General features: G+C 41.0%; 2 protein-coding genes across 2 annotated transcripts; both read right to left on the bottom strand.

Moving 5' to 3' along the window:
* Positions 1-4,927: 4,927 nt before the first annotated feature.
* Positions 4,928-7,139, bottom strand: timm8a (translocase of inner mitochondrial membrane 8 homolog A (yeast)). The gene is made up of 2 exons (XM_080502124.1): positions 6,937-7,139; positions 4,928-5,558 (listed from the first exon to the last, which is right to left on the bottom strand). Exons 1-2 carry the CDS (start codon positions 7,045-7,047, stop codon positions 5,397-5,399), a joined length of 273 nt encoding a protein of 90 aa, XP_080358250.1. The 5' UTR covers positions 7,048-7,139; the 3' UTR covers positions 4,928-5,396.
* Positions 7,140-7,419: 280 nt separating this feature from the next.
* Positions 7,420-16,267, bottom strand: btk (Bruton agammaglobulinemia tyrosine kinase; the record flags this gene model as incomplete). Its single annotated transcript, XM_080502708.1, has 17 exons — positions 7,420-8,321; positions 8,416-8,573; positions 8,678-8,796; positions 9,107-9,171; positions 9,314-9,533; positions 9,754-9,925; positions 10,248-10,319; positions 12,100-12,227; positions 12,537-12,616; positions 12,720-12,774; positions 12,939-13,001; positions 13,814-13,983; positions 14,070-14,134; positions 14,213-14,338; positions 14,522-14,603; positions 15,912-16,016; positions 16,127-16,267. 17 exons carry the CDS (start codon positions 16,265-16,267, stop codon positions 8,250-8,252), a joined length of 1,893 nt encoding a protein of 630 aa, XP_080358834.1. The 3' UTR covers positions 7,420-8,249.
* Positions 16,268-16,485: the final 218 nt, after the last annotated feature.

The following is a 16,485-nucleotide window of genomic DNA, read 5'->3' as shown; positions in this document are numbered from 1 at the left end:
GAGTCTACAGTCTATGTGGTTACCAGGCAGATGGGAGACTTACCTGTCTACTCTGTGAAACCGGAAAAGGAAGAAGGGCCACCACGGACGCTACATAGAGACCTTTTACTTCCTTGTGGATTTCTTCCTGAAACTGAGAGAGCGGAACAAAACCTGAAGAGCAGTCCAAGGAGACCTCGAACAAGACAGCAAAGTACCATTCAACAAGATGAAGAGGCTTTTGATACAGACACACATGAAGGCTGGTATGCAACTGCTACCTTACCGAATGTCCAAGACAGGAGGTTTGTCAAGGTGTATGATATGCCAAGACATAATCTTTCACCTGTCCTTAGTAACCATGGTCAAGACCCTACAAAACCTCACCACTATCATGACAGTATGGCTGAAGAGGAAGGCGAAATTGAACATTTCAAGACCCTTACACCTGAAGAGGAAACTGGAAACTCACCTGAAACTGAAACAGGAAACTTACCTGGAACGGAGACTCAAAACGTATCTGAAAAGGAAAATAAAGACTTGCCTGAAGAGGAAGTTGATAACTTACCTGGAGACCTACCTGATACAACTTCAGAACCTGGGGAAGAGAGTCCTATGGAACCAAAAGCTAAAGACCATGCAGAGAAACCAAACCTAGAAACGAAAGAGGGACAAACAGAAACAGACATTCCTATAAGGAGATCACTCAGACAACGTGAGCCAGCACGTAGGTTTCATTATCCTGAGTTGGGTAATCCTCTAGTTTCTGTTGTCACTTCCTTGTTTCAAGGTTTGAGTACCGCCCTCACCAAGTCCCTCAATGATAGTACAAGTAGGGATTGGTTAACAAACACTCTCTTAGAAGTAACAGAGAAAGCAGTTACTCAACAGCCTTGTAAGCATGCAGCGGGACGTGCATACATTTAAGGGGGGAGGGTGTAACCCGTTGGAAAAAAGAGAAATAGCAATATTTTATTTTGTAATATATTTTTCATTGAGCATAATTTTCATTTAATTCCTAATTGTCGTCTTTATTTCATTCTGTGTTTAATGTATTTATTTATTTTATCCCAGAGGTATATTTTTGCTTTAAGAGTGGTTCTGTGAAGGGAAAGGAAACTAATTGGCTCATCAAGTGTAGCTACATTACTATTGGAGAGACCGGCTCATGTCCCACCTCCTTAGTGCAGGTTAGTTAGAGAGGTGCAGTGATGTGCACAGAGAGCGCCACGTTGTAGCCGGACGAGAGCAGAGAAGTTGGAGTGAAAGAAGTGTAAAATACTTGATATTGTGGAGAAAGAGGAGCTGTGTTGAGCCGATGCTTCAGCGTCCGGTGGACCACGGAGAAGCGACCTGGGAACTTTACCTGTGTTTATTCTTTTCTTTCCCGGTGAGTGCTGTGAAGTGCGGGTGGTTAGCGGTTAGCAGTTAGCTCCGTGAGTTAGCATAATCTCTTAGTGTGTTAGCCACAGAGCCGAAGCATTAATTCACAGTGTTGTTTTCTTTTTTGTTGTTTACTTTATTTGATAAAAGATAAAACCGCGTGTGTGGGTGCGCGTGTGTGTGTGTGTGCGTGTGTGCGTGCAAGTCAGTGCGCATGCGTGTGCGAAAAAAGAGCACATGTGCTTGTACATTGTGTGAATGGAATGAGACATCTTTAAGATGAGTGTCATCTTAAACAAATTGATATGACATTATTTTGCTTACTTTAATCCAGTGTGAGTAATTACTGTGGAACTGTGAGTGGTTGTACAATCAATTACTTGTGGATTTTTGATTATCAGTCATTTAATGATTTGTTCATTATAAAAGAAAAACCAGTCAAGTTGACATTTCATATGCTAACACTGTAATGTAGCAGTTATCTTGCAATAAGTTAACAGTGAAAAGTTACTTTATGCATTGACATTGATTATATTTGGAAAATACAAACTGTACAGTTAAAAATAAGTGAATAGATTTAATTAAGCCTGTTGTGCTATACAGGCTGGGTTTTTTGAGTACCCTGGATTCTGGATTCTCTCCCTGGCAAGGGAGATGGCGAGCTAACCGTGTGAACGTCTGGATTGGACCGAAGAGGACCATCTCTTCTTCATCTGTCGTCCTGTCGGTGTGGTAGGACTCAGAAAGATTAAAGGGACTATCTTTATTTATTTTCTTCCTTGGAAAACAAGAGACATTTTATTTTTTAAAGGGTGCACCCAATTCAAAGGACAGTTTGAAAAGAAAGCAAACTGAAGGCCGGCCATATTTGTAAAAGTGTTCTATTTTCATATTTGTAAAAGTGTTCTATTTTCATGTGTTAATACATTGTTAAATCTGACTTCTGTGTGTTTTCCTCTTACTCAATTGGTGTCTAATTTTATTCTCGTTATCAATCCTCCCTGCGAACCTAGAATATTCTGGCCCAGTGTTACTTACCTGTCAGGTGGGTTACACAGTCACTATATGAGATCAGCTCATGGAACATTGGATGTGTCTTTAATTTACAGGGAAAGAGGAGAAAGAGGATAAGAGCTCCCGTCAGAGCGTAGGTAAGGTATGATTGCTGAGTGAAGAGTTGAAGAACGAGTTATTTCACTGAGATATTCAGTTAAAGGTTAGAGTGGTTTTAGACGATTCAACTGCTTGTAAATAACTTTTATTAATCTAGTTCATTTAAAATAAGGTACAACATGTTGTTTCTCACACACATATACATTTTTCTTAATGTGGCACCTTCTGCTTTCAATCCTCCAGATGTCATTGAACATCCTGACGACCGGCCAGGACCAGTGATGAAGTCTCATCACTCATCAGCAAGACCTCAGACTTAACATCCAGAAAGTAGTCATTTTGTTCTGTCTGCAATAAACATGTACAAATAAAACACTATTAAAATGTACTGTTGTCCTTGTCTCTTTTTGAAACTGTCTCAGGGACATTTCCACCCTTTGTCCAAAATGGGTAGGATATGAGACATGAGTGCAGTACTTATAAATGTAATGTGTATGAAGGCTGCAAAGTGGTTGGTTAAATGCTTTAATATGGAAATACACGTCTGAAGCAGCGCGGCCAGGAGAGAAGTGATGAGAGGAAGTTGCCAGGGGAAAGAAATCTGCCTGTACCATTATATTATGTTCAAGACCATGAAAAGCTGACATTGGTCTCCCTCCTGGACTCCCAGATGTTTCAGGAAAAGCAGCTGCAGCAGGAGAGTTGAGAACTCCAGGTTTTATTTCATTCATAAAGGTATTTATTCTGGCTGCAGAAGTATCAAGCTGTGACGCAATGGCTCTTTATACTGCATTTCTGCACGGTAACATGGTTTCTGTAGCCATAAAACAGTTACTGATGGGTGGATTGAGTCAGACCAGTACTAGTGAAGGCCTGGCTCTGAAATGCACGGCCCACCACTGTTTTGTTCCTCTGGGAGAACTGCTTCATTACACCCAGGTTGGATCCAAACACCCACGGCAACAAGGTCTTGGTGGGAGGAAAAGGTGGCCTCAGAGCACTCCTTCTCCACTCCCAGGTAATCATAGGCCAAGTCTAACGGTGCGTTCAGGGAACACACAAGAAGAGGAAAACCATTAGAAAATGAATTTTCCACAATATGACCCTTTAAACCATATTAGATTCAGGAGAACCCGAGGCCTTTCGACTGGACGGTCAGATCAACCAAAACTACTGCATGCAGGTCAGGTCCACTGGGTTGTGGTAACAAATGGTCAGAGACCTGCTGCACAGCGTCACAAGGTACTCCTGAAGTAGCATCACCAACATCTTACATATTGTACCTTTCGTCTGAGCCGGTGTCCAGTCAGAACAAGTGTGACCAATGACGGAAGCTGCACTCTAAAACATTAGACAATAATAATCTCAGTCAATTGTTGGATGTGGTGAACCCTCGGGAGTTTGCGTAAAATTGTTGGCATGCAAACACAAGAGGGAGGTGCTACACTTTCTGAAATGTCTCCACTCGCAGGTACCTGGAGGGCTCAGCTTCCTCCAGAGGTAGGAAGAGGAAACTGGCATGTTTTGCCAAGCGTCTCCATAAGTTCAATACAGCCACGTCTGTCCCATGGTGCCTAATGCAGCGGATGAAGATCTGCTTAGCAACATTACCTGTTGTCAAGTCTAAGTTCTGCCCCCCCCCCCACCTCACTCCCTTCCCCCACCTTTGCCTCACATTTTCTGAGTCAGGGCAGTTTTAGCCACTCAGTGCCACATCTATGGGACAAACAAACACAAGGGAAATAGCTCATTATGTTTTTGGTCAAAAACATAAACAGCAAAAATGGCTAAATAATTCCAAGAAAATTATAGTAATGTCTACAGAAACTATATAGGAACATGTAAAAATCTGTTGACAAACAAAATCAGTTCTTTGAACGGCTGAAGCGCTGCACAAACTGATAAGTTGAAAAAAAAAGAAAATGATAAGGTGTCTTATCATTTGACTGACATACAGAGCAGCCAGGCCTTAAGCCTGTCACACTTTTAAGGTTTTTAAAAGTAATTTAGATTACAAGTTACTTTTTTAAAGTTACTTTCAGCAGCTGCTGACAACACCCCTACCTTCTCAAAATAAAAATGACAACTGGTCTGCTGGTCACCGCCTGGCTTCCTGCACCATGTTTATATGTTTTTTAACCGTTGACCTTCATTCTTTGTTGTATTTTTCTCTGATTTAAGATTTTATCAGATTTTTACTATTACTGCTATACATTTACCCAGAGATGTACTTTTAGTCTGTTGTTGCACTATTTATCTATTTGCACTACCTGCTGTATGCAATCTTTTAACCCCCCCCCCTCAAAGTGGTCATATGAGAGTAACACATTACTAATTAACATGTTACTAGCATCACTGTCAATAAGCAGAGGAAACTTCAACATGTGCCAACCTGCAGCATGTATCCAAATAAATGGTTTTATTTAAGGATTAAAACATTAGTGGACAAAATGTTTCAAATTGATGGGACAGAATTATTTGGCATTCAATTTATTGCATATGTACAGTCCAGAACCTTTAGCTGTGTGTGGCTGTTAGATGTGATTCCCTCCAGTCTGTTTCACTGAAACCAAAAGTCACAGCAGTGAAAGTCAACACACTCAAACTCGGATGCACAGTTTGACTGGGTTTTTTTGGAAGCCGAAGACCTAACAAACAATACAAGCATAATGTCACTGCAAAAACATCTGCAGCCTTAAAAGGTTTGCGACAACCAGACTCTGACGGAGAAAAAGGTAACGGGAGCGACTCGACGAGTCCATAAATGATGCATCTCAGGCACTTGTATCAAAGGTCACGCTTTATGTTGTTGCGTTTCCCAGTTGACTGGACAGGTCTTCACCACACCACACGGACAGCCGCCAAACTGCGTCCTCTCGCCGCGGAGGCCGACGTCTTGCCAGTCTTTTCTGGAGCAGTGTTCACTCTGCCATGGTCTCGGAGAATGACCCCCTGCTTCTCTGAGTCTGTTCCAGTCTGTTCAGGATGAACTGGCTGGTGTCGATAAATCGCTCCACGCAGTTCACGAAGCACACTTCTGTCCTGGAGTCCAGCTTTGGTCCGGGTTTATCCATGCACTGCTCCTGCAGACAGGCAAGGGCCGCATTAGAAAAGTGTCGGTGGATGATTACAGAAGCAAATGTGTGGGTTTGAATCCCACAACTGACTCCGGAGGAGGCCTTTTTCCTTAGAGAATAGAGTTTGCATGTTGTTGATGTGTGTGCATAGATTTTTTTTCCAGCATACTTCAGTTTACTCACATAGTTTTTATTATCATTAACCTGAAGTTGTTACCTGAAGAGGTTAATTCGTGACCCTAAAATTGTGAATGTGACCGTCTCGCATTGCGAGGGGCTGGCAAGTTGTCCAGGGCCATTGTTAACCACGTTTAGTCCCCAGTGTCCTTGACCCCGAGTGGGAGAGCAGCCAGATGATGGTAAGTCAACTCTGTCAATAGTCCTCCATAATATGAATAAAAGTTAAAATCTACATGGTCACTGACAAAGCTGTTTTGGCTACATCTGTAAGGAGGGACAACAAATAACTCGTAGTGAAGCAACTGGATTCACAAATGGCGCCACTTGATGTTTCGTTGCATTAAAGCTGCAGAATTGGTCTTTATGGATGCGTCGGTGTGTTTAGCATGTTTGGCATGTTATCCAAGGTCAGGTTGCACTTCACATGAAGGTCTGCTGCACTACCGTTCTTTTTATACACATGCTTAAAGTGGTAATCACAGAATGTCATGGGTAAAGCTCATTTGTGACTGTTAGAAACAGATTTAAAATAAAAAATAAAATAAAAAAAACCCCAAGACTTTATCAGTCCTTGCCCAGTTATTAAAATGAAAGCTCTTGTTATGAACGTTACCACCATATATCGCATTACATTATATTACATTTTGAGGAACTGTGTGCTGATGTCCACGGCTGTATGGAGTCGATCAATCGTCAAAATATCTTCAATGTCATTAACAACTCGATAACTAATTTCATTACTGCTTCAGCATATTTCTAATTCAAATGAATGAGTTATTAATAGATGTTTAAAAAGCAAGATGGGTCCGATGACCGCGTATGTCAGTGAGTTTTGAAGAGAAGCAAACAGTTTTAACCCATTTCACTGTATACAATTACATAGTTACGGTGAGTATTGTGATCGCACAATGTTTAATAATAATAACTGTTGGTGACAAGAAGTAGACCGTTGTTGGGTCAGTTATCTCCAAAGAAGACGCGCGGCTGGCACCTCGTTCGGTTTTTTGACGTAACATTTTACGTAAGGAGAGAATAGTAAGGATCGTACGTACGGATATAAACAGCTCCGTGCGGCCCGCTGAGTTTGTGTCGGCCACATTTTATGGTCGCAGCTCACAAAATGCACCTCCGCAGGAACACTTTACACGCCAGGATCGAGCAGATGTTTGAAAAAGGTGCACGGTGAGCGTAAAGCGGATCTTACCCAGCAGACTTCCGTCATCTGGTGCACGAGCTGCTGAAATCTTTGTTTCTGAGACTCGATCTCGATGAAATGCTGAAGCTGGGGGTCGGCTGTCGCTCCCTGGCCGTCCATATTCGCTGGAACCGGGTGATAAAGGCAATATTTTCCTACTTTCTCACAGATTTGGAGGCGTATTGCTGACCTTCACGTGCGCGTGTGCGCTGCCGACAGGAAACAGGAAGCGATTCAAGCCAATCAGAAGTTCCGTTTGAGTGACGACACCCTTCGTCGCGCTGACGTCAACCAGGACTATCTGTTGTTTTTTTTTTAATTATCGATTAATTTAAAAGCTTGTGCCCATCCAAACATTAATGCCGCCCTTTAACAGTTTATTGCTCCGTGTTGTTTTTAAATCTTGTACGTATGTTGTTTGTTCAGTCATCTCATCCAGCACAATATGACACTCTTATCTCAAGACACTGCAAATTATTAGAGCCACCACAACCTCTTCAACCAGTTTAATCACCAATAAATCAATAAATTGCAAACAGAACAATTCAGAGGATATTTGAAAAAGTGAAGAGAGAGAACCGTAGTGCTGTGAAATGGTACTCCAGGTTTTTTCTTTTCTTTTTTCGTTACACACTATTTTCTAAAGGACAAAATAGATTTGTATCCGAACCCTAAACATCCAAAACATATTATCTTTTTGGGCCATTGGTACTCTAAACTTAAAATACCTCTTTCATCACTGTCACAGACATATTGGCAATAGTTGTTGTAATTACTGTGATATTGCTTGAAACAAAGTTAATGTATTTACAACTTCAACTTCAGAGTCATGCAGCCAATGTTTGATGTCAAACACAGAAAAATGACCATATTATTCATCTACTGAGCACATTGGTGTTAATAAATGCTGAGTGAGATCGAGAATGGCAGAATGGTAAAATGCTTTCAGAATTATTTTCAGTTAAGTTGATGCTTCATTTACTTCACAGCCTGGCATACTTGGCTTTTATTTGTGCAATGGATATGTCACAAAGCTTCAACATCAATACACAAAAAAGGTAAAAACAAATACATGTTTAAATCCAATATCCTTCAATATTCACTCAATTTCTGCTCATGTGAAGGGAATACAAGTCCAATCTCAGTTATAGTCACATTCACATTACACATATTCACATAACACAGGACTGAGTGTGAATATGCAGCCCTGTGTTCAATCTGTTAACTGTTGATGTCTCTGCAGAGACATATAAGGGTGTCGCTCTTTGGGGATGAGAGTGAACTATTTCCTGTGTGGACCTCTCATTCTGGAGCTGCTCCCACTACTGGAGCTCATAAAGCAAATCCTGAACCATCAGAGTCAGCTCCTGAAAGGTGGGCCTCTCGTCTGCTTTCTGGAAACCAAAACACAAAAGTGGTTTTATGTGATATCATCAGTCACATTGCTCATATTTTTGGATTCAGCAATGCTGAACAAGATTCACTTACATCGAGCCAGCAGCTTGACATGATGCCGTAGACCTTTTCGTTGGCCAGCTGAGGGCGGAAGAGACGCAGGCCTCGGGCAACCTGATCCACTATTTCTGTGTTGTTGAGGCGCTCATATGGAAGCCGCCCCAAAGTGTACACCTCCCACATCAGGACTCCTGATGAAGCAAATATTGTTAACATGTAGAAGAAGTATGCCTAGTGTATATCTGCATTGGAAAAGCATTCACAAAAGAAAAAAAAAACCTTATACATGACTCACCATATGCCCAGATGTCTGATTTACTACTGAATTTGCAGTACAGGAGGACTTCAGGAGGCGACCAGCGAACAGGAAACTTTGAACCAGCTGAGCTTGTGTACTCGTCATCCAGAACATACCTGAGAGCAGAAAGAGGGGAATGATTTTAAGACCACACCAGTAAAGCGATAGTAGTATGTCTTTCTCCAACCAACTGATGTCAGCTGAACCGTGTATGTCACTGCAAAAGTACATTAATGCAACCCTGTCCATATTAATAAGACATGTTGGATACAGTCGAACATGAAGCAAGACTTCTAGTTTGTATGCAGTGATTAGTAAAGTAATTTCACATTTGAAGAAGTAACTAAAAACTTCAAACTGAAGAAATACCTGGAAAATAATATCTGAATTTCCATCACTTTTAGTAAGCTGTATGTTATATTTTACCTTGACAGGCCAAAGTCAGTCACTTTGATGGTACCATTTCCGTCCACTAAGCAGTTTCTGGCAGCCTGAAGGCAGAACGAAAACATTTCGTTGAAAAATAATCATCAATCCTCTATTTCATCCTATACTAGACCACTGTGAGTTCCGTCATGGTGCGTTTCATATATTTATTTTCTGCACGTCACTAAGCCAGTCTTCATAAATCACCAGGTCTCTGTGGATGTACTGCTTTGACTCCAGGTAGGCCATTCCCTCGGAGACATCTTTACACATCTCCAGAAGCTGGATGTTGTTGGGGTGCTGCGTCAGGCCCTCCCGGAGGTACGTCAGCAGGCAGCCCTTTGAGAGGAACTCAGTCACGATGTAAATGGGCCTCTGCTTGGTGCAGACTCCATACAGCTGGACCAGGTTTTCATGACGGAGCTTCCTGGTTTCAGCAAAAGGAGAAGGAAGTTTTATGAGTTTTAGCATGCTGAGTCTTTTTTTCTTTCTTTCCTGAAATAAGTTACAGGAACTACCTTTCCAGTGTGACACATCAGTTTGAAGAATTGTAGGTGCAGAATCAATTTAAGCCTACTACACAATTTAATTTGATTTTGGTTTCTGATAGTGTTTGCTTGTAATCACATTCCTCAAGTTGTGCTTACATCATGATTTTGGCCTCTTCGATGAAATCATCCTCCGACATGGAGCCTTCTTTAATCATCTTAATAGCCACATCATGCTGGCCCTGCCACTTCCCATACTTCACCACCCCAAACTGGCCCGTGCCCAACTCCTTGATGAAGATGAGGGAGCGCGGGTCAATCTCCCACTCGCCTGGAGAGAAAAGGGGAGCGTCATCTAACTTTACAGATTTTATAGCCTTAGAAAAACATTGTGGGACCTGGGAGGGACAGTGGATGTGAAATGGTCTTCCAAATCACTACCGTCAAAGGAATGTTATGAAAATACCTGAAGCATTTGTAAATTCTCGAATGATTGATTTTTTGATAGGAGTCAGGGATAAAGGAATGTGCTCACCAGAGGTTTATCCCCAGAAATTATAATCAACAAAAGGATACGTGACAAGGCTAAGACATTAGGGCTAATTAAACTCTTTCTGTAGTTCAGGTCAGTTTGAAATGCTCAGCGGTCTTACCATAGCCAAGGCCTGCTGTTGATGGAGGCTGGGCTTGGTTTGATACGATGTATTTCAGTCTGCTCACCATGCCTAGTGAAGGTAATGACAAAAGGACATGAACAAATCAGGTTGTAACTGCTGATGGGTTGGGGGGGGGGGGGGAGGGGGGTGGTATATATATATACTGCAAATGTGACAGTATTTTGTCCATATCACCATGAAATTGTAAACAGAATAAGCCTCAAAACAATGGCAAAGTTTAAAACGTGTGCCTTAAAAATGTATTTTTATTCGAGATGATGTGTTGTAGAGGACAATACAGGAAGATCCTGAAGTGAGCATGGTTTCTCCCATTTCAGTAGATGCAGTTGTCCTTTTGACACTTTCACATGAAAGTGTCCAGCAGGTACAGGAAGAGCTTACCACCGAGCGCAAAGTCATTGAGATGATCAAATCCATGATTCTCTAACAGGAAAAAAAAACCAGTCTGTACTCTCCAAGTAGGAGGAAGAGCTTACACCATGAGGATGAGTTCAAATTAATGGCCCTTTATGACACATATTCACTTCTTCAGCAGAGTCAATACACTCTCTACTGTCAGGTCACAGTCACTTGTGAGAGGAATAAGACCTGCTCTGCTGGCTGAGCGGGAGGCAGTGGGATGGTCAGATTGGCCACAGAGTCGGACAAACATCAGCAGGAATGCTGTGACTGAGCCAAAGCTCTTTATTTACTGGTTGATCTATTATCCATTGTGCTGAAGTCTTGGGTGGTGACGTGATAAAGAATGACATTGCCGATTCAAGCACCTGATGCGTGTTTTGTCCACACGGCGGCGGACCGAGTGAAGAGCTCAACCATTCATTCCTGGTCTGTGGTGACCGTTTCCTGCACAGCCTCAATGGGAGTCACACGTTATTGAAACTTTTGTCGAGAAACAAAAATTGCTCAAATGTCTTTGTGGTCACATTCAACTTTCCCTATAACCAAATTACAATTCTATCTTACCATTACCATCTTACCACTGGACAAGCTGAAGAGCAGCTTCAGCAACAGACTGATTCAACCCCGCTGCTCTAACGAACGCTACAGGAAATCCTTCCTACCTACAGCAATAAGACTTTTTAACTCTTCTACCTCCGTCAGAGCCTCAATCATCACCCACATGGACTAAATTACATTGATATTTATATTATATCATATATTGCATATTGCATGTACATATACATATATTTATACATGTGCAAGTACACTATTACTATTGGTATTATTATTATTATAAGTATACTATTATTATTATTATTATTATTATTATTATTACTGATATATATATATATATATATATATATATATATATATATATTGTTGTTATTGTTATTTTACTGCTACCATATTGTTATTGTTATATTATTGCTACCATTATTAGTAGTACTATACATGAGTATTATACACTATTTCACAGTTATTATCTGTATTATTGTTATTATTATTATATAATGCCTACTTCTAATGGCTCTGCCACTGCACCTTACTATCTATTTATTTATCTTGCTTTTATCTCCTGCTTATTTCAAAGTGCTCATGTTCCGTTCTGTGTTTTACTTTATGTCTTATACTCAGATATTTTTATATTTTTATTTCTTACTTTTATTACTATTCTATTGTATTTTATAATATTCGTATGTACCAGATTACAGCAACAAGACAATTTCCCTTGGGGATGAATAAAGTAACTATCTATCTATCTATCTATCTATCTATCTATCTATCTATCTATCTATCTATCTATCTATCTATCTACCATTTAAAAAAAAAACAAATCATGATAAATACCACAGTGAAATCTACTCAGCAGAGCGGCTGTTTTAACCTGCTGCATTGTGCTGGTGGTAGTTGATGAGCATAGGGATGGTCTCAAAGGTGTGCTTCTCTGCCAGGTAAAAATGTCCCTGTGCTGTGGTCCAGATGTTGTAATGTCTGCAACCTCCACTCAATTCCCTGTGGGATGAAACCAAAGAGTCACTTTTAGTTGCTCAACAGGTTTACATCAACACAGGAGACTGTTCATTCATCAAGTACGAATAATCCCCTCAGGATTACCACTGTGTGCTTCACCCTGAGAGCTTCCTGCAGGCCCATGGCTCCAGGCTTTGCATGAATTTACATCTCCCTCAGTCTGTGGCTGACTGTTTCCGCTTTCATTACAAACAGTTCTTCTTTTCATACGTTCACACATGACTGGAGCCAGTGGATATAATACTGTATATATAACTAGTGGACGTGTTTAGCACCACTGAGCTTACTCACCCACCACTCTTAATGAACAGAGAGACGCTGTATTTCCCAGCTTTGCTTGAGTCTCGGACTAAGAAGCCTCCGTCTTTGTTCTGGAAGCCAAAAACAGGTTGCAAGCTTTTATAAAGCAAACATATGTCAAATCTGTTTTCATATCTTGTTGAGTAGGTCGAGTTGGTAGGTAGTTGAGGTTACCTCGGTCTTCAGCAGCAGCTCTGCTTGGCTGCGGTTCATATTCCTGCAAAACCAGCTGTAAAAACAAATTCAGTGGTGATGTAGGAGTTTCACTTTTGCAACATCTGATAATAATCCAGAATTTTGAATTTATGCACTCACATCCAGATGGGAAACAAAACAAGTACGAGGTATAGAATTCAAATCATGGAGTGGCAGAACAATAGGGCTCATACTCACTTGAATCTTTCGAGTCCGTTTTTTGCTTCCACAACGTAATTACTTGGTATATATCCTTCATTTCTGCAGTATCAATGAAAACAATGAAGATTTTAACAGCATTCTGAACACGTGTTTTTTTGTTGTTGAAAGGACACACGCGCACACACACACACACACACACACACACACACACACACACACACACACACACACACACACACACACACACACACACACACGTGCTAATTTTAACAAGTGCTAGGCACGTTTTAGAGCTTTTTGGGTTTCAGCATTTTATTTCAGGACATTTCAGCATACAGACGGGTTGAGATGGAGGATTCAACCAATAGCCAATGTACATTTAAATTCTAATTCATTATTCTGTTTTATGAATGTACTGTGCAGTATTATTCCTTTTCAGGCATGTTAAACAAGAAATATGACTCATGTATGTTATCAGAATGTATAGGTATACTTGGATATAGATCATTTTGTGTAAATATATTTTCATAAAATAAAAATGTTGTTATTTGTATGCATTATCAACAAGGGCTTTATATATCGACATGTATGTGTATATATATATATTTAGGTGCATATGTGGTTGGACACATTTTGTTTTGACATGTCTGAAATTAAGTATTTAAAAACAAAATGCATATGGTTTAAGAGAAATAAAAAAGTTCAAATTGAATAAAAGCATTCAGATATTCAGATATTCCACTTTTATCCTTTATTTGATCTTTCACATTATCTGACTTGCCTGATTTGTTCATTTCATGCACTTCAAATGCATCCAGGAAGATTGTTCTTTTTGTAAAACAGGAAGCACACATCTGCACACTGTCCTCGTACCATGAAGTTCATACATCTTCATACAGTCAGTGTCTCACCCAGATTTGTCCCTGGCCCTCCACCAGTTGCCGTCAGACATCTCCAGGATGGTGTACTCCTCATCTTTCCTCAGCTCCAGGTCCAGGAGACTCTTTGGTGTGTAACTATACTCAGCAATGACCGTCATGCCTACAGAGGGGCCGACAGGCTCGGGGGGTAAAGGCTTTTCCTGCCACAACATGAAAGTCCAGCATGGAACACTCACATAGAATGTAGATACAAATAAATGTCAAGTCAAAACGACTGGTTGTTTACCTCTGTTGGGGTCGGAGGTAGAGGTTTCCTTGAATCCCTTCGCTGAGATGCTTTAAATGTAAAACCTATTAGAGACACCATTTACCAGGTAATATAAATTCAGTCATTCGTAGTTTCAGATTTCAAACTAAACTTGTCCTCACCATTTTTATGATCCAGCACGTGGCAGCCCATTGCTTGTTTAACTTCCTGCTGGCAGCACAGCCACGCCCCGTCCACCCAGAAACACGGATGATACTTCTGCATCAGGTCTTTGTTGAAACGCACCACTAAGTATAAGAAGGAACACACACGCTCAGACACCTACGCAAAACATTTTGATCAAATCAAGATTGGAATTTGCAAAGAGAAGCTTCTCTCCAGTGTTGCAGCCAACGGATGAAGTTGAGCAGATGAGGCGAAGATTGTGTGAGATTGTATGAAAGTGTGTGGATAAACTGGCACACACTCACATTCTTTCAGTTTCTTTACCCACTGATCTCGGATATCTTCAGACTTAGCAAAAATGTACAGAGGTCCTTCATCATAAACAACCTGTGGAAATAATTACATTTCATCAATACATTAGGTATATCAGTTTTTTCCTATAACCTATAAAGCCATTACAGCAATGCAGTACATATCAATGTGCAAATGTTATATTAAAATGTGCCCAATGAACAACAAGGAAGTGTCACATTTTTTACATTGCTTCCTTCACTGATGGCTTATGGCAATGGTAACAGCTGCATTGGTAACAGAAAGCCCCGAGTTCATCTGAGTGTGAGAACTGGTTTCACTACTGAACCATGGATTCTCACTACGCTGGAGGACTGAGCTGTTCTGGTGTGCCGAGGATTTTCTGTTGCAGCTTGTGTGTGGTCACTACAGAATCCCTCTTTCCATCTTCTACATGAAGGCAGGTGGAACTGATCCCAGCTCAGTACTGGGGAAGGCGGGATACACCCTGGACAGGTTACCTGTCTATTCCAGGTCAAACACAGAGAGACAGACAACCACGCACACTCTCACTCACAAATATAGAGCATTTAGAGTAATCAATTAGCCTCCAATGCATATTATTACGATGTGGGAGGAAAACAGAGAAAATCCATGTTCACACAGGGAGAAAGTGAAAACTCCACACAGTCGAACTATAGCTATGCTCTTACTGTTAGTATCAAAAACAAATAAAAACATCAAATCCTTCCTTAGTGATCCAGATCCATCATTAACCATTACAGATTTTACCTCATCTATATTTGAATAAATTAGTTGATCTGGTTTTAATCTGAAGGGCTTAATGAGAGACTGTTATTGATGCCTTATATTCTGTTTACGGCCGCATGACGTTGTTGTGGTTACCACAATTGTCTCATAGCAAGAATCAGGTGGGCTCGAGTCTATGGGGTAGTGTTGCATGTTCGCCTTGTGCAGGCATATGTTTTCTCTGTGAAATACTATTAGACAACCATTAAGAGCAACAAACAAACACACCCGTCATAATTACCTTTAGAGAAATCAGTGGGTTCAGTCTGGCACCATGTACCAGTATTTATCTGATGCTTCTCAACAACCAGACCTAAGTTGCACTAGAAGCTCATAGGCTTTGGGCCCATTTCTCTGTGTACTGTGGCCGTCACCCACAGTCCAGGAAGGGGCCTTTGAGGTGAGTCTCAATAGCCCATAAGGGTGAATGTGTGTGTGTCTCTGTGATGGACTGGCGACCTATCCCAGGTGTTCCCTCCTTTCACCCACCGTAAGCTGGGAGTGACAGTCAGTTGAATGAAGAGGTGTAGAAGGTGGTGGATTCTGTGGAGCAACCTTCTCATCAGAATAGTTTCACTTGTGAGGCGAGTCTACCTGAAAGGCATACATGCGCTCCTGTGGGCCATTGGGCTCTGGCTGGACTGTCTCAACACACTTTATCTTCTCCACGTCGACGTGTCCTCTCAAGCCTTTTCGCTTCTGCTTAGTGGATAAGGAAACGGGTAACTCAAGAGTGAAAACATAAAAGATGCTTTAAAAAAAAAGAAAAATACATCAAGGCTACTTGCAGTGTCATGTACTGTACGTACCCCTTTGTCAGGATCAAAATCATAGTAGGCAATTTTTTCCTGGGTGAGAATGAACCATCGCTCCTTGTAGTTCAATGGAGAGGTCTTTTTCTTCTGCTGAGATCTTTTAATGAAGATTTGCTCCAGTATGTTGTCTGACATGATTCAGTCAGGATTAATCTATCAGAGGAGAGGGATGAATGAAAAGTTCTGTCAAGTTGAATGGCAACAGAAAACTCTGCTTTGGAGTTACTGAACATCTGGCAGCGTATTAAAACATCCACACATCAGTTGTTTTGCCGAGAGCTGTAACAGTTCAGCCATTACCACCTTGCTCAGCTTTATAGGGGAGCTTCGGATTTTAGTCTTTGACACTTTGG

This window comes from Blennius ocellaris (genome assembly GCF_963422515.1).
Source record: "Blennius ocellaris genome assembly, chromosome: 9".
NCBI lineage: Eukaryota > Metazoa > Chordata > Actinopteri > Blenniiformes > Blenniidae > Blennius > Blennius ocellaris.
This window is presented reverse-complemented; position numbering and strand designations above follow the sequence as displayed.

What these genes read in the sequence shown, in the direction of transcription:
- timm8a (XM_080502124.1), bottom strand. Translation starts at nt 7,047, where the DNA reads ATGGACGGCCAGGGAGCGACAGCCGACCCCCAGCTTCAGCATTTCATC. An exon ending in AGATGACGGAAGTCTGCTGG is followed by an intron (nt 5,559 to 6,936) that starts GTAAGATCCGCT and finishes GCCTGTCTGCAG; the next exon opens with GAGCAGTGCATGGATAAACC.